Source organism: Cavia porcellus, unplaced genomic scaffold (genome assembly GCF_034190915.1).
Source record: "Cavia porcellus strain 051 isolate PalLab524CR breed Dunkin Hartley unplaced genomic scaffold, mCavPor4.1 scaffold_28, whole genome shotgun sequence".
Taxonomy (NCBI): Eukaryota; Metazoa; Chordata; class Mammalia; order Rodentia; family Caviidae; genus Cavia; species Cavia porcellus.
Genome location: NW_026947511.1, coordinates 51,203,417 through 51,229,502, shown reverse-complemented (window position 1 = coordinate 51,229,502; position 26,086 = coordinate 51,203,417). Strand labels below are relative to the sequence as shown.

Below are 26,086 nucleotides of genomic sequence, written 5' to 3'. Positions count from 1 at the left end.
CCCCTTGGATGATCATTATGATTGAACTCCAGGTGTGCTTTATTGCCACGTGAAAATGCTAAAATCAATTTATTTTGCATATTTAATGCTGACCTTAAGAATTTCTAGGTTTTGACAACTGCTGCTATACTGCATGTTACTGACAGCACAGCATTTAAGGTTTTCCGTTCCGGTGACCTGTATTGTGGCACATAAATAGCCTTGTGACTGGGAAGGACTTGGTACTTGTTCAATGCTGCTGTTTGACAGGTGACTGCTGGCACATAAGAATGTGTGTTGGGGGTGTTTAGGTTTCTCGTGTTCTGTGTACATTTGTACCTGCTTTTTGCATCCCCTTAAAGTTGCGTTGAAGTTTTCAGATGCAGATGCACAGTTCTGTAAAGCTCAGCTTACCCTGCTGACAGGGTGACAACTTCAGGGCTGCGCTGTATCCCAGTCATTCCCGCACCCCCACTCTGCTGGGGTGTTAAACCCAGTGTCATGCAAATTAGGCATCCTCTTGAACTGGATTCAGTACCCAACACCAAAGAAATTAAATGTTTCAGCTAGGATAGTGGGACATGCCCATAGTCCCAGCACTCTGGAAGGCTGAGGCAGGAAGATCTTCGCAGCCTGGGCAATTGAGCAGTTTGGGCTCTTGTCTTCAAAACAAAACTGGAGATACATCTCAATGCAAAGGCCTTGAGTTCCAGTACCAGGGAAAAAAGTGGTTGGTTAAGTGATAGTTTCTTAGGTAAGCAACAGTGGCATGAAAGCTGTTTTTGTTTTGTTTTGTCTTTTTGAGACAGGGTCCCATCCTACAGTTCAGGCTGGTCTCCTTAGTTTCCCAAGTGCTGGAGTTATAAGCATGTGCCTGATTTTTTTAATACTCTCCAGTACTGGGGATTGAACCCAGGGTCTTGGCACTTAGCTGAAGACCCCAGCTCTTTTTTTGGGGGGGGGGGGAGACACACACACAAATTCTTAGTTACCAGATTGGGCTGGAATTTGAGGTCTTTTTGCCTCAGCCTCCCAGAATGCTGGGATTACATCTGTGCACTGCCATGCTGAACACTGTCAGTTTTGCTAGGCAGGACCCAAGACTCCTGGTGGGTGCCCAAAACAAATGCTGTATAGTGGGGTTTTTTCCTTATTGGTACGTTCTAACTTACAAGTTAGATGCAGTGAGAGTGGTAGAATAATTACGGCGTAACACTGGTTTCAAACCACTTGCACTGCACTGAACCCTGCCCAGCACAAAGTGAGTGCTGCGATACCTTGTAGCGCTTGAGCTGAACAGATGGCTGCTCGGTGAACCAGGTGGACAGCCAGCTGTCCTCTCCCCAGAGCAGAGGGAGCCTGTAACAGTGTACAACTTAGATGTGTTTTTCTAGCTTATGTGCTCCCAACTTAAATGTGATTTATTTCTCTAGTCTTCTGTATATTTCAGTGTTTAGTACTTGGACTAGCATTGACCACATGGGAAAGGAACTATGTACATGTTCCTACAGCACATTTCCAGTGTGATCCCTGCCCTCTAGCAAAAAAGAGCTTTAACTTTTAGTTTCAGAGCCTGCCTCTTGCTGTGTAGTTTAGGGTGGCCTCAGGCTTGCATCAGTCCTCTTGCGTCAGTCTCCTTAGTGCTGGGATCTCAGATGCACTACCATGCCCAGCAATCACAATAGGTCAGATGAGGCTGTAATTTGCATGTCTCTAGGTGGCTCTGAGCCACACAGGTGGTATGGGACAACCCCAATGGTTCGCAGCTGCCAGATGGATGTATGGGAGGCTCCAGACCATGGGAACATCTGCCATGCTCCCCCACCCTGTCTCAGCCACCTGGTATGCTGGGATTACTGGCTCAAGCCTGCTATCACGTGTTTTTCATTTGAAAATGCACTGTTTTGCAGTCAGGCTGAAGTCATCAGTTGCTATGTCCCCAGAACTTTAGAGTTTGTCCTATTTTGTGGAACTTGATCTCTAAAACATGGTCGTTTAAAATAGGCATTTTTAGCCAGGTGTGGCACAAACCTGTCATTCCAGCACTCAGGAGGCAGATTGCTTCAAGTTCGAGGCCCACCCGAGCTCTATACTGAGTTCAACGTGAATTTGAACTATGTAAGACGCAGTCTTAAAAGAAAAAATGGACACAAAATCCCCCCTTTGTCAGCTTCCTGTCTGCAAGACACTGCTTGGACATATCAGAAGTCACACAGTTAACTTTTGCAGAGTTGAGAGGGGTGTGGTAGGGTGTAATTTGACTTGCCCTTTTTATTCTGTGGGCTTCTGTATTGTCACTGACACTAGGGGTGGGACCCAGAGACTTGTGTGTCATGATAGAAGGTCCCAAGCACATTGCATTTGGCTCTCAGGTGGCATTTTTGTCTCATTTTAGCAACTACCATGTAGTTAGCATTTAGTTCTGTGCACTGCTTTTCATGTACTTCACCTCATTAAAGCTTTTTTTTTCCTGCACTGGGGGTCAAACTCATAACCTCTGGCTTGCCAAGCATGTGCTTATGCCACTAAGCTAAATCCCCAGCTCTGTTTTTTGTTCTTAAGGCAAAGTCTGAAATTTGCAGGAATCCGCCTGCCTCAGCCTCCCAACTGCTGGGATTACAAGCATGTGCCACCATACCTGGCTGTAGTGTTACGGTTTACTGGTGTCTTGAGGACAGGTTATCACAATTCTGCCTCTCCCTTTTGAGTGCTGAGGTTAGCACTGGGGTTAGGCCTGTATTGTTTTGTTACGGGAGATTGAACCCAGGGGCTCTGCACTGAGGTACATCCTCAAGGCTTTTTTGTTTTTTATTTTGATACAAGGTCTTCATAAATTGCCCGGGTTCGGCTGGAATTTACAATCTTCTTACCTCAGCTTCTTAGAATGTTTGAGATTACAGTTGTGCATCACCACATCAGACTAGTTTTAAAGATTTTTTAAAGAAATAACGGCCTAGCAGCACACTCCTATAATCCTAGCACTGGGGAGCTGAGGCAGGATGATCATTGAATTTGAGGCCAGCCTGAGCTACAGTGAGGCCCTGTTTCTAGATGCCACACCAAACCCACCCCAAACAAAAACTTTAAAATGCTGGGGCTGAAATTCATAGGTCCAATCTCAGGAGCAAAACAGTGATGTTTCTGGGACCTGTGATGTCCAAAGGGCTGAGCAAGTGCCAAAGCCACAGGACACATGCTTCCTTAGAGAACAGAGGTTGTGAAGCCGCACCAGGATCACAGCACAGAAACCCGGTCCCAGGGGAGCAGCTAGCAGGTGCAGTATCCTGTGAATCGAAGCTGACTCGGGGAATCGAGACCCCGGCTAGAGGCATATGCTCTAAACCAAGAGAGGAAGGAGGCCGGTGGGTCTCAGGAATAAAAACTAGAGGCCTGGGGCGCAGCTCTGGAGTAGGGTGCTTGGCCCCATCGGAGGCCTAGCTTCCATGCCAGCACCAAAAAACAAGGCGAGCCAGGTGTGGGGTGCACATCGTAACCCCAGCACTGGGGAGGCTGTGGTGGAGGGATGATGGGGTTGAGGTCAGTTAGAGCCACATAGGAAGACTGTTAGACATCTGAAAAGGAAAGTAATGCGGAAGAACCGAACAAGCGTGGCGCGCTATGCCCTGGGGAGCTGAGGCAGGAGCAGCACTGAGTTGGAGGCTGGGCCAGCCTGCGCAGCACAGGAGACCCTGGCTCAGAGAAACAAGCAGAACATGATGGCTGAGTCACAGACCGCTGGACAGAGGGCTCTGAGCTGAAAGAAGACTCCATCCGAGACCCTGAGCAGAGGAAGCAGGAAGGGTGGCAGTGGCTCAGAGGGGCTGCCGAGCAGGGTGGTCCACCGTCCGCCGCGGCACCCTGCACTCTCCTGTCCTCAGTGCTGGATGGAACCCAGGGCCTTGACCCCGGCTCCATATTACTGCCTTTGGTTTATTCTCCAAGGAATAAGGAAACATATCCCAGGGGTTAAAGTTCCTGCTGCCTTTTAAAGTTTACTGGGCCTAGTCAGGTGAGCGGCAGGTGGAATCGGTCAGAGTCTAGGCTGGCCATAAAATGTTCAATGCAGAAAAGGCAGTGAAGATTACAGTGTCAGTCCCTGTGCCCCAGCCACCTGATGACATAAAAGGCAACAAACTAGGTGAGGGCCCAAATGTCCTTGTCACAAGGCAATACTAGCTGGGCATGCTAGTAGTTCCACATTACTGCCTGGGAAGCTGAGGCAGGATGATTTTCCTCCTGGGCTACATAGTACAAGGCCAGCCTGAACTAGATAGTAAGACCCTGTCTCAAAAAAAACAAAACAAAAAAAAAAAATGGGGCTGGGGATTTAGCTCAGTTGCATAAGTGTTTACCTTGCAAGCACTCGGTCGAGAGTTCGATCCCCGGTACCAATTAAGAAAAGGAAAAAAGGCTTTTCTTCCTGCAGAAATGATCACCAAGACCCAGAAAGTAGACCTGGGCCCTGGGCTCCCAGAGAAAAAGAAAAAGAAGAAAAAGGTAGTGAAAGAGCCAGAGACTCAATATTCAATTATAAATGATGGGAATTATTTTGCTGGTACATCTCCTGTGAGGGCCACATCCCCCTCTAGGACTGTGAGCCAAGAGCATGCACCTGATACACCCTTGGTGAAGAAAAAAAAGAAAAAGACAGGCCACAGCACCCTTTGTGGGGAGCTCCCAGAATCTGAGCCCACATCACAAGTCAGACAGATAGAGAAATCACCCAGCTCCAGGAAACAGACCTGTGACTACTTGGAGTCCTTCAGTGGAGAGAAAAAAAAGAAGAGGAAATCCTTGCCTTTGGCCACATCAAAGAGCTCAGAGCTAAAGACCTCCCCCGACCCCAGACAAGGTGAGGAGGCAATCAGAGTTGGCAAGAAGCTGAAAAAACACAAGAAAGAAAAAAAGTCCCAGGATACCGCAGCCTGCTCAGCCAGGACTCTGCTGTGTGAGGTGGAAGGTGCTGTGTATGGACACACAGTGGGGAAGGAGGCCGAGGAGCAGGCGACCTTAGGACAGAAGCGGAAGAAGGGCAGATCCACAGAACACAGTGGAACAGTGAAAAGGAAGAAGAAGAAAGTCCACCAGGAGGAAGACTCCCAACTAAGCCACTCCCAGCTCTCTGGGTCAGTGGAGACCAGCCCTCGGAAAGAAAAGCAGCAGCCCGCCAGAGTTGAGGTTCTAGAGTACATCCCAATAGGAGATCACCCTACAGACCCAGTGAAGAAGAAAACAAAGGCTAAGAAAAAAGTAGAACCGCCAGTTGTTGAGCTGGCTCAGAAAAGGAAGAAAAAGAAGAAAAAAGGGAATGTGGGAGCAGCAGAGCCTTGGAAGGAGGAGCCAGACACAGACCTGGAAGTGGTGATGGAGAAGAAAGGCAACATGGACGAGACACACATAGACCAGGCGAGGCGAAAGGCCTTGCAAGAGAGACTGATCGGAATCAGGCAAGACAGAAGCATAGGAACCCAGGAATTGGACGGGAACCCAGTTGGCCAGTGGGATACTGCAGATTTTAAAAGCAAGGAACAGAAACTGAAATTTCTCAAACTTATGGGTGGCTTTAAGAATCTGTCCCCTTCATTCACCTCTTCCTCTGGTATGCCTGCAAGGCCCAACGTGCCCTCAGCAAGGCAGCAGCCGACACCTTGCAGCAGAAGTTGCAGCAGGGCTATGACCGGGCCATGAGCTGGAAGTACAACCGGGCGCTGGACTCGGCTTCTCTGCCACCCCCCCCCCAAAAAAAAAAGAAAAGGAAAAAAGAACACCAAAATATAAAAAAAAAAACCTGAGCTGTTCGTACAGAGAAGGCAGGGTAAATGACTCATTGTTTTCTTTTTTTTTTAAAGAGTATCACGTGTATAACAAATTGACAGAAAACATCTCTAAAGAGAAGTGGGTCATCGAGGTACACAACTGTAATCCCAGCACCTGGGAGGCAGAGGCAGGGGGACTGCTGGGAGTTTGAGGCCAGCCTGGGCTACATGAAGAGTTCAAGGCCGGCGTGACTACATAAAGACAAAACAAAACAAAACCTCCAGTAGTGATAGGAAATGGTTGCTCCCTTTCTCATATCCATGCATCCAGGAGTTTCCCCTTGGTCCCTTTGACCCTGTCAGATGCCCTCCTTCAACCCACCCAGCTGGCAACCCTGGGCTTTTGGTCCCAGACCAGAACTATGCATTTTTTTTTTTTTTTTTGGTACTGGGGATCGAACTTACAACATAGCGTTCGCCAGACAGGTGCTTATGCTGCTGAGCTAAATCCCTGGCCCTAAACTTAACTTGATAACTTGTGTGTGTGTGTGTGTGTGTGACCGGAAGTATGGCCAAGGAACAGGTGCAAGAAACAGGCATTGATCCTGGACAGTTTCTGATTTTTTTTTTAACATGAGGAAATACATTTTATTGCACTTTCATTATAAAAAAAAAAAAACCTTAGTTTTTGTCTGAGGCAGGCTCTCACTGTTAGTTCAGGTCAGCCTTGAACTCACCATGGCCCCGGATGTCCTCCAGCGATCCTCCTGCCTCAGCCTCGCAGTGCTGGGATTCCAGGCTGCACCACCTCACTCAGCCTCCTGGGCAGTGTTCTCTCTGTACCAGGTCCTCCTGGGAGCTTTGCATACTCACCTCCAACTTCTGAAATCTCAACTTTTCCAAGAATCCCAAAATCAGATTCGAGCATGTGACCCTTCTAGCTCAGAAGTCACACTATTCTTAAATGAAAGAGTCCCTCGACCTTAGTCCTCACAAGGAAACACTGGTTTGCTCTCTGTTGTTTCTGCTTTCTTCAGTAGTTTTTGGTCTATAAAAGGAACTTCCTTTCCCTGTTAAGCTCATCAGAACACTCCTAAGTACAGTAAATAAAACTGGGTGTGGTGGTACACACCTGTAATCCGGCACTCTGGAGGCTGAGGCAGGAGAGTTTGCCATTAGTATGAGGTCAATTTGGGTTACATAGTTCAAGGCCAGGCTGAACTACATCACAAAACCCCGTCCCAAGAAAAAATTACAGTTCATAAATAGAACTCATAAATGATGTACTGGCTTCAGATGTGGTTCCACTAAGTTCTGGGTTTGTGGATTTGAGGCTCCTGGAGGTGATTTTGGCACAGTTCCACCAAAGCTTGAACAGGGTCCAGATTCTTCCTCCTTTTTTTCAGTACTGGGGATCAAACCCAGGACCTTGCACATGCTACGTAAGTTCTCTACCACTGAGCTACACCTGTCCTTTTTAAAATTTTATTTTGTTAAATTACCCCCAGCAGGCCTTGAACCTGCAGTCCTCCTGAGAAGGAAAGAGGAACAAAACTTCCTCCTGAGAAGGAAGGAAAACCTTGGGTTAGGAATTTTCCAGAGACTTATTTTTCTGCACCATCAAGAATAAAACTGGGCGTGTGGCTTACACCTTTTAATCACAGCCCCTGGGAAGCTGAGGCAGGAGGATCAAGCCACAGGTTTGAGGCCAGCATACACTGAGTTCAGGCACCTCACAGTGAGACCCTGTGTCACAAAACCAAACCAGAACAAACCAGCCCAAAGCTAGGCACCCACTGAGGATTTTTCCCTTTTCTTTTTCTAGGACTGAACCCAGGGCGCGCTGAGCTACAGCCTCGCCTCTCCGTTTTGAGCCAGGCTTTCACTAAGTTGTCCCAAGTGGCTCAGGACTGAAGATCCTCCTGCCTCAGTGTCCAGAGTAGCTGGGATTACAGGAATGTGTCCACACTTAGTTTAAAATGTGGTTTCAACAAAAGCAAAATAAAACATAAAAATGTATTTTAAAAATATATTATTCAGGGTGTGTGGGGTGTAGTTCCAAGATCCAGCACTAGCAGGGCGTTCCTGGAGGCCTACCCAGTGTTTCAAAACCCCACAGCCCTGGGTAGAGACAAAACCTGCAGGAATGAGGTGGGGTCCTAGTGTTTTAAACTTTGAGATGGGTCTCCTTGTGTCATTTAGGCTATGAACTCATGATCTCACTGTGTGTCCCAGGCTGGCCTCTAACTTGCAGTGAGTGACCCTCCTGCCTCAGCCTCCCAAGTGCTGGGATGATAGGTGTGTGCCAGTGCACCAGCCTATCCCATGCTGCTTGCAGGCCCATGGACTGGCCTGTTAGTGTCCCATTGGGTAATGTGGTTCAGGAACCAAGGCAAAGTATTACACCGCTGCACCCTGAGAGCTGGTAATCTACGGGGAAATGAAGTTTTTGTTTTGTTTTGTTTTGTTTTGTTTTTTTTAGGTACTGGGGATTGAACTCATGACCTTGTGCATACCGGGGAAGTCCTTAAGCCGCTGAGCTAAATCCCCAGCCCTTGTTTTTTTTTTTTGAGACAAAAATCTCAGTGTAGCCTAGGGCAGCCTTGAATTCAAAGATCCTCTGGACTCAGCCATCTAAGTGCTGGGATCGCAGGCATGCGCCACCACACCTGTTTCTTAATCCTTCCTTTCAAACCCTGTTTCAGGATTACCAAACTGTATTAATAAGTGAAGGCTCCCTGTTGCAGGATGCCAGCTAGTAAATGAGGAAGCAAGAATGGAAGTTAAAAATCACTATTTTGCAACTCCTCATGAAATAACCGAATCAAGCAAGCTTCATGGGTCATTTGGAGGCTGATGGTAGAAATGCACGGGATGGGGTTGGGGCCACCTGAACCCCCTGTTCAGTCTCATTTACAATCTGTTTCCACAGCCAGGATGGTGGCGCACACCTGTGATTCCAGTGCTGGGAGGCTGAGACAGGAGGATCGCTGTGAGTTCAAGGCCAGCCTAGGCTAGTGAGACCCAGTCTCAAAAAAGTGAGGTAAAAAAATACAATCTTGCTACTCCAAAGTGGAATCTGAATCCAGCTAAACTGTTAGAGGTTTACTGACTGGAAACAGAAGGGAAGGAAGAAGTTAGACAACACATGGAAACAACCTGACAAATTCAGTACAATTTTCCACAGGACAAATGACTGACTGGTGGCATTGAAAACAGAGGAGAGCATTCTAGGAGGTTGAGGCAGGAGATTACACTTGTAATCCGGGAGGTGAATCTGCAAATCTGAGGCCCTGGGCTACACAGTGAGTTCAAGGTCAGCCTGAACTAACAGCAACGCCCTAACTCAAAAAAATCAAAGAAACAAACAAACAGAAACTTTCAAAATAGTCTTTTAAAAAACCAGTTTAGACTAGTTCTGAATTCACTGTAGCCCAGGCTGGTCTCAGACTCATGGTGAAATCACAGGCAGGATTCAGCCTTCTTCCACCTGCCAGGCTCAGGACACTTTATGGAGCTCCCCCTTCACCCCCTTGATGTGCATATGAAGAGCACCTTGAGCTGGGCATGGCACTACACACACGAAATTCCATCACTCTAGGAGGCTGGGACAGGAAGATATCATTTAGAGCCCAGTGTGGGCATACAGTGACTTAGTGAGATTCTGTCTCAAAAAAATAAATAAATAAAGAAGTAAGGATGGAGCCCAGCAGGAAGACCCTGAGTTCAATACCCAGTGCTGGGAGGGGGGAAAAATCCATGTGTTTTGTTTTTCCTGTTTTTTGCAATGAGAGATAATGAGAAAGGGAGAGGAGAGTTTGTGCTGCTGACCCGAGCCTTGCCGAGCTGTAAGCATGCCCACTGCCTCCCGACACTCATCCCGGTCTCCTGAGAGCACACGGAGAACTCAGACAGGAAGATGTGTGTGGACACAGCCACAGAGACACTACCAGTGCTCATAATTTTTCATTAAAAACTGTCACATTATAAACATCTGATCCATAAATAGAGAGGGAGGGTAGTGTAGCTAGTTCCTGACCTGAAACCAAACATCTGGCCCGCGCTGACTTTCACCGACCCTGATCCAAAGCTGGAGCTGGGTCAGAAGAAGCCTGGCCCCTTGGTTCCCTGAGTTCACAGTCACGGCTGTGCAGCCCCATCTGGCTCGACCTGGGAGGCACCAGACTGGAGGGCATCGCAAGGCGGCGCTTCTGGCGTGGCTGAAGAAAGTGCTCTCCTCGCCCTTGTGGGGCAGCTTCTCCGGCAGGGCAGAGCAGCTGACTCTGCAGAGTCTCAGAGTCCCACGGAGGGTGGCTCCACCGGCGTCGAGGCCGGGCTCAGAGTGTGCCATAGATGCTGACCTTGGCCATGGAGATGCTCTCGGTGTAGCGGCTCATGCCTTTCTCGTATAGCACATACAGCTGCGGCGCCTGGTTCTCCCCAGCCCTGCTGCCCTCCAATGCCGTGAGGGATGAGTAGCCACTGGGCCCGGGCCACAGCTGGACCTTTTCCTTCTGCCACGAGGTGCCATTGCTGAAGCTCCAGCGCAGGGTCAGGTTCACTCCTGGGCACAGGGACAGGGTCAGGGGCAGGGGTAGGGTGGGGAGGGTTCTCAACAGCCCCCCAGGCTCCCGGTACTCACGGAACTCTGGATGGGCTGGGTTGGAAAAGAAGATAATCCCCGAACTGGTGACTAAAGCTCCTGCAGCCACCACGGGGTCCACGAGCTCTCGGTCGAAGGTGATGTCTCGGGGCCTCAGTGTGTCGCAGGCGTCATAGCTGCGCAGGATGATCCGGCAGTGGCAGTGGTAGTTGTTCTGGTTCCGGGCATTGATAATAACCGAGCCATCTGGGAGCTCATAGGGCTGAGGGAGAGAACCAGGCCTCAGGGTAAGGGCAGCCAAGGCTGGGTACAGAACTCGGTGGGTGGCAGCTCCGAGGGCAGGGCAGGTATCGAGTGTGGGTGCGGGGTGCAGGACACTCCATGCTTGCCTCACCTGGCACTCATCGGGGTTGAAGTCATTTTCCAGCTTGGGCTGGCCATAGGGGATGCCACTGATCCCGCTTCCATAGCGCCACGTGTCACCATGGTCGTCGCTGAGGAGACAGAAGACCCCATCGCGCTCTAGCGTCCCGTGGCCACACACGATGAGCCGGCCCTTCCGAGGCTCCCACTTTTTCTGGGGGAAGGGGAGCTGAGTGTCAGAGGGGGATGCTGTAGGGGTCCCCTCCTCCCACGTGTGAGGACCCATCTGACCCCCTTCAGTTCTTTCCTTTTGGGTGGCTGAACCCAAGGTCTTTACACTGAGCCCAAGCCCTAAGGCCTTTTTAATTTTTCTGAGACAGACTCCAAATGGCTCAGCTGGCACTTGCCTTTGTCATCCTCCTGCCTCAGCCTCCCAGAGTACTGGGACTATAGGCCAGATCAGTTCTGTTTTTTACTGAGGGTCTCTGAAGAGTCCCCCTAACCAACCACCAGAATTAAGTAAGCTCTTTGCTACAAGTTCCTTGGGACATGGAAGATGCTCTGCTAGACTTGTGCCCAGCTACGGGCACAAGCTGACCTGAGCTCACCCACACCGCTGCATACCGGGACACAGGCTAGAGTCTGCCCAAAGGAGGGGCCCCCCTTCCCTACTCTCCATGAAGGCACCGCGCAGTGTTCTCCGTAGTCTTGCTGGCAAGGCCCACCAGGGGCAGCAGTGAAGTTCCAGCTTCCCAGGAATCCCACCCCAAACAGGAAAGCTGACTTTCCCGGACCTTCCCTCTGTGCAGCAGTCTCCTCACGACAGCGCCTCTGCCCATCACCTCCCAGACAGACCTGAATGCCAGAGCCCGGGCCAGGGGCAAACATCTCAGTGCCGATATCCATGGAGAGGTTTCGGGGTGCGCTCCAGGAAACGCCGTCGTCCTTGCTCCACACCAACATGGTGGAGGCCACCTGGCAGTGGAACTTGTGGGCACACAGCGTGTAGAAGAGAAACACGACTCCTGTCTCCGAGTCGCTCACCACCGCCCCCAGGTTGAGCCCGTCGGGCGCCTCCCCATCATCGAGGATGAACGCTGTGGAGGACCAGGTGCTGCCTGGGAGACGTAAAATGGGAAGAGATACAGAGCACGCTCCCTGGAGTGCACTTCCTACTGTTTGTCATTAACTTCCCGCCTCCCTTCAGGGACACAAGGTCCTGCAGGGCACCAGGGCCCAGACCCCAGCCCTTTCTTTCCTCCCTGACCTCAATGCTAGTAATCCCGGGGCGCCGCCTCTGCCACATTTCCCAGTACTTTCGTCTGCCAGGGCTCAGCATGGCCTAGCTATGGCCTGCTCACACGTCACCTCTAAACGCAACCAGACACTGACACTCCCCGCCACACTTCTTGCCATTTTGCTTTTCTCCATTATTCCATCATCATCCACATAAAAAACACACCTTTAGTGGAAATTCCACACAGGGAGCGACCTGGCATGTTTTGTTCAGGCTGTACAGATCCCCTCATTTAACGACCACCTAACCTAGTTAACAACTGCTCAGACCTGCAGCCAGGCAGCTCCGAATCCCACATAGAACCGTGAGAGGCCTCACAGTGGCAGCTTCTACAGCTCAGCACTGTGATTTTGTACCGCCCAGCAGGCTACCGGGGTGCTATGTTCAGCTCTGTGTTACACTACTGCAGGGATGAGCTATGCAAACAAAAGCAAAGTCATCAAGTTAGCGTTTCCTCTGACCGTTTCTTTGTTCTGAATGTTGTGACAGGCATTCTACATGCAGTTCCTCATTTAGCGATCAATTCGGCCCTCGACCAAATCGCAGGACCCTGACTCGGTCATTAAACGAAGTCTGTCTATTCATAGAACCCAGAATAGTCACTGTTCCAATGTAGGTGCTCAGTCAATGTTCGCTGAGGGCGAGTGGGCGCAGCTTACAAACTGGGCGCTTGCCAAGTATGCAAAGGCCTGGGTTCAATCCCCAGTACCACCGGATAGGAGGGGGAAGGCTGTCGAGTGAATATTTTTAGTTCGCCTGACACTTTCCAAACTCTTGCAATCCGGAACGGCTCAGGCCTCAGATTTCCTAGGGGGACCCTCAGGCCCCGGGGCCGGTGAGGACCCCCGCAGCAGACCCTGCACGGGCTCTCTTGACCCCCGCGCCTCCGTACCCTGATCCGTGGACCTCCGCAGCGCGATGAACTTGGCGCCCTCGTCGGACGCTGACATCTTCCTGGCCTCGGCGAAGGCAAGCAGTGTGCCCCGCGGGGTGGCCGTGATGAGCGGGATGCGGAAGGTGTCCACGGCACCGATATGACGGCCGCTCACCCATAGCAGCTGCTCCAAGGTCACCAGGGGCTGCACCTGCGCGGGAGGAGCGGGAAGGCGTCGCGGGTCAGCAAGCGCCGCTGCCTCTTTTCGCGCGCCGGGCAGAGGCTCCGACCCGGGCTCCGTGGCCCGGAGCGGGGACCCTGAGGGGCTGGGCCGGAGGCAGCAGCGGCGGCCCGGGAGGCACTAGCCGGGCGGGCGCGCTCACCTGGCTGAAGTCGTTCTCAGCCCTTGCTTGCAGCCCCGCCAGTGACAAGAGCAACAGAAAGACCGCGGCCAACGCCCGGAATCTCGCGCCCTCGCAGAAGCACGGCATGCCGACTCCACCACCAGCCAGTCGCGCGGAGCCAGATAACTCGGGCACCTTCCCGCCGGGAGGTGACTGCCTGGGGCCGGTCAGCTGACCTGGCTCTTTAAACCGCTCAGAAGCCGCCCCACGCCTTGACAGCCCTCGCCGCACTTCCGCGACTCTGATTGGCCCTTCCGCATGCAGGCGTCCGTCTCCCGCCCTTAGCGTCTCAGAGTCTGCTCTTCCTATTGGGCTTTTGGGACACTCGGGAGCGCGTGACCAGGATAGCAAAAGTCTATTGGGGAAGGTTTGGTGAGGAAGGCGAGCTCATCCAGGATGAGCCTTCGATTGGTCGTGACATCTGGCGCGCGCGTCACGGGGGCGGGGCAGGTTTTAAAGAGGCCGGCGCGAGAGGCCTTGCAGGCGTGTCAAGGAGCCAGAAAACACACTTCCTGAGAACACAAAAATAGCAATCTTTAATTCTTATTACAATCACTATGCATTTGGGATGTGTACCGCAGGCGCGGTACGGCTGGGCATGGCAGGGGCGCGGTCCCGGCGCGCTCACTTCTTCCCCTTCTTGTTCGCCGCCGGTGCCTGGTTCTTTTTGCCCAGGATCTTCAGCAGGCTCTTGGACATGTAGTAGGGCCGTTCGCGCGAGCCGTCGTTCCTCTCTAGGTCCTCCACTACGCGCGGAGAGATGGTCAGCGGCGGGGCAAGCCCGCCTGAGGCTCCCTGGATCCCCGTTCCCTTTTTCCCCAGCCCTGGCCTTCGAGCTTGGCTCCCGCAGCCCCGCAGCCCCGCAGCCCCGCAGCCCCGGATCCCGCACGGAGCTCTCGCTACAGGCCCCGACTGATCACTCACAGAAGCACAAGAACAGCGTGTCCACGCACATGCCGAATACGCTGAAGAAGCCGCTGGCAATGACATAGGCCCCCACGATAGACGTCTGCAGGACAACAGAGGCCGCTGAGTGCAGGTTCCTGGGGATGGGGCAGGATGGGGCAGGCCAAAACGAGGACACTCACCATGATGGGAAGCCAGTAATAGTTGAGGGTGGGATTCTCAAAGTCCTTACCCAGCCCCTTGATGCGACCAGAGAAGAAAAAGAACGACAGTACCCCTGCAGAAGAACCGGCAAAGTCATCGCTGCCCTCTTTTCGGAGCTCACCACATCCCTCCCCTCCGACCTGGAAGGCTTGGGCTCGCCTCTTACCCACGCCTCCGACTACCAGCAGCTTCCCGAAGAACAGCAGCAGATCTGTGATTTTATCCAGGACCACCACCCTGTTCGGGAAATTGTAAGCACTGAAAGCAGAACTGGCGCCCTAATTTGCAGAGACATCTGGGTGGACCTTGAAGTCATCCCTACCAGCACTCAGGGAGACTGAGGCAGGAGGGTCACAAGTGTGACTCTTGGTAATTTAGTGACAAGAGAGACCCTCGCTCAGATTTAAAAAGGGCTGGGGATGTTGCTGAGTGCAAAGGCCCTGGGTTTGATCGTCAGTAGCAACAAAAATGTACAAACAAAAAATTGGCAGGGATAGGTGGGAAGTGTGAAGTATTCACATTTCCGTGCAGTGACTGCAGAGCATTATTAATGCAAACCAGGGCCCTTCTGAGTGCTGGTGCAGCAGGCTAGGCCTCGCTCTGGATGGGCCAGTCTTGGTGGGATGGGCCAGCGGAGGAGGGCACTCTGCAGGCTTCTGAGCTTCCAGATGCGGTGGCCTCACCTGAGCACATTCCGCATGAGCAGCATGAAGGCATTTTTGGCTGAGACGCAGAAATTCTTCCCATAGATGGCGATCTGAGGGCAAAGCCAGGGTTGCCGCTCTGAGCAGTCCCGGGTGCCTGGGCCCAGGACACCGAGCAGAGGCGTGGGCTGTCATGCTCAACTCACCATGATGTACGCGTTTCGGTTCAGGAATTTGATGAACTTTTCCAGGCACCAGAGGCAGCACTTAAAGCAGCACATAATGCAGCGCGCCAGCGCATTTTCTGCTCCTGGGACATGGGAAGCTCGTTCAGCCCCTGGCCTCTTCTGCCCTGGGGCCCAGCGCGAACCCGGCCATGCCGATGCCACCCCTCACCTCTCAGCTTGTGGTCGATGTACTCCAGGACCATTCGGGCAATCTGCACCAGGCTCAGGATGAGAGCCCCAAAGGCCAGGGACCCGGTGTGGTAACTACAGGGAAGTTAAGTCAGCAGTCCTGGCCCTAAAGCCCTCCTCCCCACCATACCATGCTTCTGATCCCAAGGTCCTGCCCCCAGGGCTCACCGCAGTGTCCGAATGAAGGCCGCGGTCAGTGGGAAGGTAGGGATGTCCTGGGGCTTGTGGAAGGCCCAATAGAAGGAGGCAAAGGACCCAGCCAGGACACACTGGCCCAGGGCCAGCACCCAGTTCACAGTCCAGAAGAGTCCCAAGACCCCATAGATTTGCAGGTTGAAGAGGGTGCGCTGCACCTGGCCTGTGGAAGAGTAGTCCTGGAAGACGCACATGAGCCCCCGGCAGGAGTGGTTCCTGGACTGTTCCTGGGATCACAGGGAGGGCAGAGTAGGCTCAGGCCCACTTCCTTCCTCTCCAGGTTCAAGTCCCATGCAGTTTATCACCTGAGCACCCCAGAATCCGGATCTCTGGACCCACACAGATCCTAGGCCACCTGGCAGACTGACCATGTGTGTTAAGGTCCTGTGGCCCCCTGGGGCAGCCTTTGCTGCTTCAGTGGAAATACTTTCCAAGCCTGGTATGCTGATGCATGCCTATAATTTCAACACTCAGGAGGCAGAGGCAGGAGGACTGCTGTGAGTAGGCAACAAACAAGCTTGGGCTATATAGTGAGTTCAAGGGCAGCCTGAATTATACAGTGGGATCCTTTCTCAAAAAGAAACTAAAACAAAAATAATAAAGAAAACAATCCCTCAACATGCTCCAAAGTTGAATAGACTTGGTATTTGATAATATTAAGAAATTATTTTTCCGCCTATGGCAATGGCACGTGGTTTTGCTATGCAAGCCTGTGTGTGTGTGTGTGTGTGTGTGTGTGTGTGTGTGTGTGTTGCTGAAAATCAAACCTGTGGCCTTATGCATAGCTAGGCAAGTACTCTACCACTGAGCTATACAACCAGCCTTAGTTATGGTTTTTTTCTCCCCTAGTTGCACACGGCTTTATCCCCAACTCTTTAAATAAATAAATTAATTAACTAATTTAGTATCAGGAATTGAACTCAGGACCTTGTAATTGCTAGGCAGGCACTTATGCCACAGAGCTATATCCCTGACTGTTCTCCCAACCCTTTAAAAGTATTTTTTTATTTTATGACAGGATCTGTCTAAATTGCCCAAGTTGAGCTTGAACTTAAGGTTTTTCTGCCTCAACCTCCCGTTGTGCTGTGATTATAGGCATGGGTATGGGTCACCATATGGGCTCCTGCTCCTCATTATAATTTTAAAAGTCATTGATGGGGTCCACCCTGATATGTCTACATGTGAAATGGCATGATATCCAGAATTTGTTTAAATCTCTCAAGGACCAGGTAGAAGCTCAGTGCCAGTGCCAGTACCAGGGTGCTTAACCCCCAGACGTGTAGCTCAGGGTAGAATTTGCCCAGCATGTAAAAAGCCTGGCATTTACACTGCTGAAAACAACCCAAAATGAACACATTGTGTTGTTACCTCCTGGTGCATGTGTTTGGAAATGTCTGCAGTGAAAGCTGAACATGCACCAATGAAAACTGAGCCGGTTCAGCAAATCTTGCTGATTTCTGAAACTGAGTGGATGCTTGAAATTAAAACTTTTTTTTTTTTTATCTTTTTGTCTTTTTGAGACAATGTTTCACTCTGCAGTTCAAGCTGTCCCTGAACTCACTCTGTAACCCAGGCTGGCTTTGAACTCACAACAATCCTCCTGTCTCAGCCTCCTGAGTGCTAGGATTACAGACCATACCTGGCTCTTGACATTTTATAATAAAAAAATTTCCTGTTAAAAACAAACAACCAAACAAAACAAAAACCAACTTTGTGAGCTGGGGATGCAGCTTAGCAGCAATAGCATCTGCCCAGCAAGTGCGAGGTCCTGAGTTTGTATCCAGACACCAGACACACAGAAATTTCTGTTTTGTAAGTCACTGTGGGTGACAGCTTTTGTGCGTTTTGTTTTCTTGAGACAGGGTCTTGCTGTATTGTTCAGAATGGTCTTGAGCCCACTGTGTGGCTCAGGCTGGCCTTGAACGCAGCATCTGGACCCCAGCTCAGATGCAGTGACCACAGGACAAGATGGCTTTGAGGACAGTGAATGGTGAATGCTCAGCATTCAAGTGCTGCTGGTCCTGGGATAGCAGCGCCTCCCTCAGGACCCCAGAGCACTGCCCTGGGCTTGTTCTAGAAGAGGGAGACTTAAAGAATCAAAGCAAAATGACCCAGGGCCACTGGGCATGGTGGTGCATGCCGTGATCCCAGTACTGAGGAGGCTGAGGCAGGAGGATCGTTGCAAGTTTGAGGACAGCCTGGGCTACAAAGTGAGCTCAAAGCCAACCAGAACCGTAAAATGAGACCCTGTCTCGAAAAACAAAACAAAACAAAATGATCCTATCAGAATGCACATGTGGTGCTGAGTACTTTATGTACCCAACATCATCTAACCTTCTCTGGAGTAATTACCCCATTTACACAGCAGTGGACCAAGGTGACATAACTGATGGTGGCCAGGGTGGAGCAAAGTCCTTACCCAGCCCTGGGCCAGCCTCCCCGCCGCTCTGTCTCATGGGCATTGCCAGGCTCATTGTGTAGGGCTACAGAGCCCCTGGCTCTACCCAGGCCTTCGTCATCCCCCACAGTGAGAAGCCTGCGGTCCCCTGGATCCTATGGAGTCTCCTCCACGCTCACCAAGTTCTCCTTACCATGGGGTCACACGTCTGGTTCACTGGCGCTGTCTCGCAGCCTGGGGCACTGGTGTTGGGTGCCCAGTAAACGTACTGGGGTTGCCCGGATGTGGCCAGGTACCCAGAGGGGAGTTAAGGACCCGCAGTCACCCTCACCCAGCATCTCTACGGGCCACCCCTGGGAACTGCTCCTGTCCCCCATCCCCTTGGGCTCCGGAAGGGGCCCTTGGACAAAGGATACAGAGCAGTGGTGACCCAGTAGGCAATGCAGATGACCAGGAGGACAAAGGTGACCAGCGGGTAGAACATGGTTGACATCATGTGTCCCACAGCCCTGCCAGGAGACAAGGCCAATATCCAATGAACCCCAGCCTGCAGCAGTGCCACTTGTCCCCTCCTGGGGCCTGCTGAGGACCGACCCCTGCCCTAGCCAGAGCCTGTCTCTGTTCCCTTGGCTGGGAGCAGTGATTTTATGGTTCACACCTTTGCAGTGCCTGCTGCGGGCCACGAACCCCACAGATGAACTGATGAAGGCTATGAAAGGGGTACACCCAGCTCAAGGGACTTGTGGAGGACACTGGTCACAGAGGCCACCTGGCTGCTGCAGGGGGAGTGGGGGAGAGGACCCCCAAGATTTCCCGACTCCTGGGAGGGAGGGTGCTGCTGCTCCCTGATGCCTGGATGCCTGCCAGCTCCTGGACTCCAGTGCTCCCCGAGCCCCAGCTCATCCCACCCTCTGTGCAACGTTTAAGGCCAGAGCTGCTACCACATGGACAGGGAAGCAGCACGCTGAGGAGCTGACTCTCAGCAGGCTTTTTAGGATTGTGTTTTGGGGCTGGGGATTGAACCCAGGGCCTCTGGACTGCTAGAGCCCCATTCCACCACCCCCCTTTTTTTGCCTTTTGCAACAGGCTGGCCTTGAGCTCACTTTTTAGCCCAGGCTCGTCTCAAACTTGCAGCAACCCTCCTGCCTCCCGAGTGCTGGGATTACAGACGTGCACCACCATGCCTGGCTTTGCCTGGCTGTGTTAACCACAGCACTGTTCTGCCCTCCTCCCCTGGGGCTCCCTGGCAGCCCCCACACCCCTGCCCTAGCCTCCTGGGCAGCTGCTGACCTGCTGGCCTCTGTGAGGAGGGCAATAGCGATGCGAATGCGCTGCCGCAGGAAGATGAGCAGGAGCAGCAGGATGCCTTCGAGCACGGCTAGTATGATCACTGCGGAGGACAGTGCGGTCAGGGCCAGCCGGGGCACTGGTAGGGACTGCGGGTGGATGGCAGGTGGGGACACTCACGGGCAGCCAGCCAGGTCTCCTTGACGCTCTGGTAGGCGCTGAGGTTGGTGGTGAAGCCCACCTCGGACAGGGAGGGCGCCCCGTTGTCGCGCAGCCAGCGGTACTGCTCCCAGCAGTGGTAGATGCCATAGGCCAGCACGGCCAGCAGCGCCACAATCAGCACCAGCACTACAGGCCCGGCCACCAGGCGCAGAAGCAGGATGAACAGCAGACTCAGGACCAGAGCCACGCCCAGGGCACTGTGGGCCGGGACACGGGAGGGTCATCAGCGCCCCTAGATCACCTCCCTTTCCTGTCCCCACTGCCTGTCCTCCTGCAACCTGCTGTCCCGTCCAGACCCCCTTTGCCTTAAAAACCCTGGGTGTTGGGCCAGGGGCTCAGTTCAGCGACTCAAGGACCTGCCTAGTAAGTTCGAGGTTGTGAGTTCAATTCCCGTTACCAAAAAAATCAGTCAATCCATCCTGGGTGTTTTTGGTCCTGTGGGATGCACCAGGGCCTTTGCTTTGAGCTACATCCCCACCCCCTTTTTAAAAAATTCGAGACAGAATCTTGCTCAGTTGCCCAGTTACCTTCCTGTCTCAGCCTCCTGAGGGCTGGGTGACAGGTGGGCACCACTGCACCTGGCTTTGGGTCTGCTTTGAGCTCCAGCTCCCTGTCCTTTACCTGCAGACCCTGGTTCAGACCTGGCACTGGGGGCAGTGGACCAGGGAGAGGAGGAGGGAAGACGAGGGGGCGACCTGGAGACTTACACGAGAATCCAGTACCAGGATCGGGCGAAGTCTTCAAAGATCTTCACGCTGATATCACGGGCGTTGAGGCTGTCCACGAGGCCGCTGTGGGGAGTGCTGGGTCAGAGGGGCCACGGGCTGCAGAGGGGTGGGCAGGCCTGGGGGCGACGCTGCCTACCTGACCGCCTGGGACATGCTGCCAATGACCTCCCCTGATATGAAGCTGTAGCTGTCGTTGGCAGAAGGGAAGCAGCGCCCCAGAGCTGCGGGGAGAGCAGGGGCCGGGTGGAGGCTGAGCCAGTCGCCCTCCGTCCCTCCTACCCTGCCTGGGTCGGATGTTCCCTACCACCTTCCCTGACTCCCTGCGCCTCCCCCCCAAACCCTCGCCTCCTGCCCTGTTCCACTCAGGGCCACTCCTTCCTCCAGATTTGTCCCTGTCCTTGGAGTACCTTTGTCCCCTGTCTACAGAGCCATTTATTGCCACCCTAGAAACTTTCCCAAGTGACACTGTCATTTACATTCTGAGCTGAGGAAGCCAGAGTGAGAGAGGTGGCTGGGTTGGCCTGAGACTGCCTAGCTGGACTCAAACCCTGACCAGCCTGGGCTACAAAGTGAGCTCAAGGCCAGCCTGGACTACATAGTGAGACCCTGTCTCAAAAAAATAAAATAAAATAAAATAAATAAAACTTTACAGGCTGGGGCATAGCTCAGTGGTAGAGTGCTGGCCTGTGTGAGGCCCTGGGGTTGAATACGTGTGCACACACACACACACACACACACACACACACACACAAACACTTCTTTTACAGTTGGAAAGACGAAGGGGTATATAGTGAGATGGTTTACCAAACCAAATCAAACAACTGAAAAGAAGAGCATACAGGAAAATAATCGCTGTGATCCCGCCACTCAGCCGGATTCTCTCTTGTAAATTTCATGGGATTTTCACACATTTTCTCTGTGACAATCTCTGATGTCTCCACTGAGATTCCTAGAATGCAGGCTGAAGCAGGAAGCACCTCCCAGCCTCCCTGACTGGCCCCGGGTCTGGCCTGAAGTAGGTGCCCCTAGAATGCTGATTTTCGTGTATCATTTTTTGTCCCTTTCAGAGGCAGTGTCTTGCTGCATAGTCCAGGCTATCCTTGGACCTACTGTGCAGCCCAAGCTGACCTCGAACTCATGGTGATCCTCCTGCCTCAGCCTCCAGAGTGCTGGGCTCAGTGGCATGCACCAGCGTGCCTGGCTCAAGTGCTGAATTCTGACTGCGGGGTCCCGCAGCAGAGAGAGATGAAGAGCTGGCAGCAGCCACCCAGTTTTACCACCGATGAGCTGTATGGCACTACTCTCTCTCAGTTCCTCTTAGGAAATAAACCTGCGGGAGGAGGTGCGGCCAGAGGGGCAGTGTGCAGCTCACCTGGGGCAGAGGGGAGGAGGAAGCGGGGGCAGAGGTCCTGTTCCAGGCTGTCCCGCACCTTCTGCAGTGGGGAAGGGGAAGGGGGGGACACAGCATACGGAGGAAAAGTGGCCATCATCCCACACCACCGCAGGCTCTGCTGGCCCACGCTTGCCAGGGGCCCAATCAGCAGTCGCCTCCCCAACCTCCCTGCCACCCCCGCAGCAGCAAGCCCCCCCCAGGTGGGCCAGGACAGGACGCCTTGGCAGCCACGCTCACCATATCGGAGGGCACACCTGGCAGACAAAAGCTCCTGTTCTGGCCGTAGACCTCACCCACCGTCAGGGAAAACTCATCTGTTCCCACGGTCCACGGCGTGGCTGGGCAGGAGGCCACGCACACCTGGGGGCCGAGAGAAGGTGCTAAGGGGCTGGACCTGTGGCTGGGCCAGGAGGCAGGTGGGTGGGCGGTCTGACCTGCGGGGTTGGGCAGCGGAGGCCGCTCTGCACAGCCTCTGGGACATTGGCGGCCAGGATGCAGCTGAAGATGTTGAAGTACAGGACGTAGGGTTTGTCCCTACGGGGAGGAGTACAAGGTTTCAGAGCCCACTTGATCTTTGGGGACAGGAAGGAGCGGCAGGGCAGCCTCCCCAGAGCTGCGGGGCCGGCTCTCACTGAGAAGCCGGCAGGCTTTTCCGAGCACCTGTTCAGTGCCCAGGCCACCCCTAGTGGCTTTATGAGGGTGCCCGCTCCTGGACAGCTCTGCCCCCGCGTCCCAGTCTAGGGTCAGATGACAGCAGCTCCTGCTGGGTGTGGTGGCACACGCCTGCCCTCAGCACCCTGAGAGGCCGAGGCAGGAGAATGGAGAGCTGCAGCCCAGTCTGCGTGACTTAACAACTAACTATGTTTTAGAGTAAAAACTGTTTTAAATGGGCTGGTGATTCACCCCAGTAGACCTAGCACTCCACAGCCCAAAGCAGGAGGATTTTCTAGTGTTCAAGACCAGTCTGAAATACATGGTGAGATCTCAAACAAACAACAGGACACAAAGGCTGGGGCTATAGCTTAGTGCAAAGATCCTGGGTTCCATCCCTGGCACTGGGGGAGAGGGGATAGGACCTATCTTGCCAGGTTTTATTTATTTTTAGTTTCACTTTTTACTGGGGATTGAGCCACATTTCAAGCCCTTATTATTGTGTGTGTATATATATATTTTTTTCGAGAGGGTCTCATTATGAAGTTCAGGCAGGCCTTGAACTCTCACTATATAGCCCAGGCTGGCCTCAAATTTGAGGCCATCCTCTTGCCTCAGCCTCACGAGTGCTGAGATTATAGTTGTGCAACACCAGGCCCAGTGGGTGGTGTTTGTTTGTTTGTTTGTTTGTTTGTTTGTTTTGGAGACAGGGTCTCACTAAATAGATAAATTGCCCAGGCCAGGCTGGAATTTGCAGTCCTCCTGCCTCAGCCTCCCAGAGTGCTGGGACTACAGTGTGCCCTACCACACCCAGATCTCATGGACCTTGGAGTTTGTGTGTGTAAAGTATACTGCCTCCCGGAACATAGTAAACACTGTATAAATGTGACAGGGCTTCTTATTTATTGAACATTTCCTGCATGTGGGGATGGATGGTGTTACTCGTGAATCACCTTGTACAGGAAATGGAAGCTCAGGGAACTAAGGAAGTTGCCCAATGCCTTGCAACCAAAACTTAGCACAGCTGGGGATGCAAACAGCCGCCTCTGTGCCACAAGGCTGGGGTGCTGCAGCTGCCTGTCAGGGAGGTAGGGGCGGCTCTGCCGGGGGAGGTGGCACAGGGTGGCATGGGGGGGCACAGGTGGGGGTCCCTCACGGGGCCTCAGTACTCACTTGTTCTCCCCAACCCCGCAGTAGGCCCCGGTGGAGTTTCTGGGGTAGAGGACCTGCCGGGGGTCTCCGTACACCCAGGCTGGAGACAGGGATGCACAGATGAGTCACAGGTGGACCGAGATGGGGAGCCCCTGCCCCACAGCCCCAGTTCTGGGCCACTGGAAACTCACCCACGAGGCCCACGGCGATGTACCCCAAAATGAACACCAGGAAGAGGAGGCAGCAGATGATGTCGGTGCAGCCCCTGGGAGAGAAACGAGAGCCCAAGCTGGGGAGACTTTGGGGAGGGATGTGGGTGCACTGTCTGGAGGGGCTGGAGTGGAGAGTCAGGCATGCTCAAGAGTGAGCCAGAGAGGGACAGACCTGGAATCTTGGCACTCTGGGAGGCTGAGGCAGGAAGATCACACACATTCAAACTCAGCCTGGGCAACTGAGTGACCTAGTGAGACTCGGCCTCAAAATTAAAAAACAAGCAGAGAGGGATGGGGATGTGCCATCTTTCTGGGTGGGTGTTTTCTTCTGAGGTACATGGAAAAGCACAATTTGGGTGCGGCAACATGGTAGGATCTGTGCTTAGCATGTGCAAAGTCCTGGAGTTCCCAGGATCACGCACAGGAAAGCACAGCCCATGAGTGCTGGGGTGGGTGGGCTTTCCCCAAACACACACCTATGTAGCTAGCGCTCAAGTCCAGAAACAAAACGTCCCCGGCCCGTAGCAGGCCACCCACTCTCCCTGAACAGGAATTTTTCCAGGTCTTTTTTTTTTTTTCCTGTGATAGGGTCTCACTGTGTGGTTCAGGCTCAAGACCCTCTTCCCTCAGTCTCCCCAGTGCTGAGATTGCAGCTGTGTGCCACTGTGGCAGAAGTGTCTTACTAATATTTCCACAAGTATAAAGGAAAACCAGGACCCCCGCCCCGGGGCAGCGCCAGAACTCACCTGTTTTTGATAGGGCCTCGAAAGGAGGGGTCATATTGGGCTGGCTTCCCTGAGGGCCCAGAAGGGGAGAATGACCCTTCATCACCCCATGTCACACACATCCCCCTTGGGTCCTCCCGCCTGGTCTGGTCTCAGCCTCCTGCACGGCAGGAGAGGGAACTGGGAGCAGATCCAGCCAGAGCTCAGCCGGGAGGCAGGAGGTGGGCACAGGGCCTCTCTGGGTTTCTGGCTCAAACCTTAGGCTGTGTCCCCTGCTCTCACCCTGGCAGTTTCTCCTGAGGCTCCCTGCAGCTGGATGCGGGGTTCCCTTCTGTCCCTGTCCTTCTCTCCCTGTGCTTGCTCCGTGAGACCATGGGGGACCCAGAGCCCTGGGGAGGTCACCGTGCTTCTTGGGACGGCTCCAGGTGCTCCCTCCACCCTCCGGCCCAAGGCTAAGGGCAAAGAAACTGGGGCCAAGGGCATCGACCGATACAGGGCTGAGGGGGAGGCGGGTGCCGCGTGCAGACTCCACAGCAAAGGGATCTCAGTCCCCAAACCACAGCAGAGCTCTGGGTGGCGTCAGTGACACCTGAGCCGCTGGCGGTTGAGGCTGTGGCCACGTCCTGTTCCTGGTACTCCCTGGGTACACACGGGAAGGAGGTGGGGCCCAGGATAGGGTCCTGTGTGGACACTGCGTTGAGGGCGAGGGCTGAGCCTTGGAAGCAGTGGGTAGCTCCTTCAGGTGCATGGACTCTGTCCCACTCAGCTCCAGCTTCCCGGCAGGGTCAATGATTGACCCAGAGCCACTCCAGGAAGTTTGGACGAGGTGCTCTACTCAGCTCCTTCCCATCCTGTCCTGGGTCCCATCCTGGGTCCCGTCCCATCCTGTCCCTTGGCTTGCTCCCTCCAGCCGGCTGGACCCTTCTCTCCGGCTCTGAAATCAGGATCTCCAGCACACCTGGCCCTTCTTCCAAGTACACGAGATGGCTCCCAGTCCTCGATCCCTCCCTGCTGCAGGTGCTGCAGTCGCTGAGCCCCAAGTCCCATGCTGCTTTTCCTGCTGAGACCCCACCTCTTCCACCTTCCATCCAGTCTTTGTCTGCTCGGCTCTGCCCTCAGGGGCCCTGGGGACTCCTGGCCTGAAAACCTCTCCCTACATCCTTCAGGGACCCAAAGCCAGGAGCCCAACCCGACCCTTGCTTCAGCCCACAAAGCAGCCCCAGCCACTCCCGGCCTCCGGCAGGACCTGGCTGTGCCCTCCCCACCTGGGACGCTGGGTTTACCAGGGCCCGCAGAGCCAGGCCACCCACCCTCCAGCCCGGCCTCCGCCCAGTCTCACCGTGCGCCTCCGCCTCGCTCCGCTTTCCCCCCATGGCTCGGTCTCCGGAGTGACTGGAGCCCGGGAGTCAGGGAGACCTGGCCGATCACCTGCACCCGCCCCGCCCCAGGCGTCACGGCCCCACCCCCGGCTCCTGGCGCGCAGTTCCTCCTTCTGTGCTGGCAGCTCCAGGACCACAGTGGGCAAGGGGAGCTGGGGGCCAGAGCTGGGGCTGCAGCCCCAGCAGGCGCAAGTGCCAACTGGAAAGCGCTGTGGCACTTCACAGCACTCAGTCCCTGGGGTGTCCCCCTGCCAATACCCTCCTGCCCAGGATTCAGTGCCACCTCTTCTGTCTGTCC

At 53.6% G+C, this 26,086-nt stretch overlaps 3 protein-coding genes across 4 annotated transcripts; 1 reads left to right on the top strand and 2 right to left on the bottom strand.

The window, feature by feature from the left end:
- The first annotated feature begins 53 nt into the window (after positions 1 to 53).
- On the top strand, positions 54 to 9,103 carry LOC134473755 (lysine-rich nucleolar protein 1-like). Its single transcript, XM_063239161.1, has one exon. It carries the CDS (start codon positions 4,408 to 4,410, stop codon positions 5,665 to 5,667), a length of 1,260 nt encoding a protein of 419 aa, XP_063095231.1. The 5' UTR covers positions 54 to 4,407; the 3' UTR covers positions 5,668 to 9,103.
- Positions 9,104 to 9,688: 585 nt separating this feature from the next.
- Positions 9,689 to 13,508, bottom strand: Neu1 (neuraminidase 1). Its single transcript, XM_003473745.5, has 6 exons — positions 13,256 to 13,508; positions 12,891 to 13,083; positions 11,557 to 11,819; positions 10,733 to 10,915; positions 10,378 to 10,600; positions 9,689 to 10,299 (listed from the first exon to the last, which is right to left on the bottom strand). Exons 1-6 carry the CDS (start codon positions 13,361 to 13,363, stop codon positions 10,073 to 10,075), a joined length of 1,197 nt encoding a protein of 398 aa, XP_003473793.2. The 5' UTR covers positions 13,364 to 13,508; the 3' UTR covers positions 9,689 to 10,072.
- Positions 13,509 to 13,789: 281 nt separating this feature from the next.
- Slc44a4 (solute carrier family 44 member 4) lies at positions 13,790 to 25,854 on the bottom strand. Of its 2 annotated transcripts, XM_003473958.5 has the most exons (21): positions 25,749 to 25,854; positions 24,431 to 24,479; positions 23,664 to 23,737; positions 23,494 to 23,572; positions 22,104 to 22,203; positions 21,907 to 22,029; positions 21,649 to 21,709; positions 20,413 to 20,497; positions 20,256 to 20,339; positions 19,507 to 19,745; positions 19,330 to 19,429; positions 18,456 to 18,548; positions 18,233 to 18,335; positions 15,615 to 15,868; positions 15,427 to 15,521; positions 15,237 to 15,340; positions 15,070 to 15,143; positions 14,553 to 14,623; positions 14,365 to 14,459; positions 14,201 to 14,285; positions 13,790 to 14,022 (listed from the first exon to the last, which is right to left on the bottom strand). In XM_003473958.5, exons 1-21 carry the CDS (start codon positions 25,780 to 25,782, stop codon positions 13,901 to 13,903), a joined length of 2,124 nt encoding a protein of 707 aa, XP_003474006.2. In that variant the 5' UTR covers positions 25,783 to 25,854; the 3' UTR covers positions 13,790 to 13,900. The 2 variants fall into 2 exon arrangements, with proteins under 2 accessions (XP_003474006.2, XP_013012429.2); XM_013156975.3 differs by lacking the exon at positions 25,749 to 25,854 and having other exon boundaries at positions 24,431 to 24,546.
- Positions 25,855 to 26,086: the final 232 nt, after the last annotated feature.

Bases quoted from the DNA above. Each gene is read 5' to 3' on its own strand.
- LOC134473755 (XM_063239161.1), top strand. From the start codon at position 4,408: ATGATCACCAAGACCCAGAAAGTAGACCTGGGCCCTGGGCTCCCAGAG.
- Neu1 (XM_003473745.5), bottom strand. From the start codon at position 13,363: ATGCCGTGCTTCTGCGAGGGCGCGAGATTCCGGGCGTTGGCCGCGGTC. The intron at 10,916-11,556 runs GTCTGTCTGGGA...CCCTTCCCCCAG, and splicing joins GCCCGGGCTCTGGCATTCAG to AAAAAGTGGGAGCCTCGGAA. The intron at 10,300-10,377 runs GTGAGTACCGGG...CCCTGTGCCCAG, and splicing joins CCCAGCCCATCCAGAGTTCC to GAGTGAACCTGACCCTGCGC.
- Slc44a4 (XM_013156975.3), bottom strand. From the start codon at position 24,531: ATGTGTGTGACATGGGGTGATGAAGGGTCATTCTCCCCTTCTGGGCCC. The intron at 23,573-23,663 runs GTGAGTTTCCAG...CCCTGTCTCCAG, and splicing joins CATCGCCGTGGGCCTCGTGG to CCTGGGTGTACGGAGACCCC. The intron at 15,869-18,232 runs GTAAGGAGAACT...CTGTGATCCCAG, and splicing joins ACCAGACGTGTGACCCCATG to GAACAGTCCAGGAACCACTC.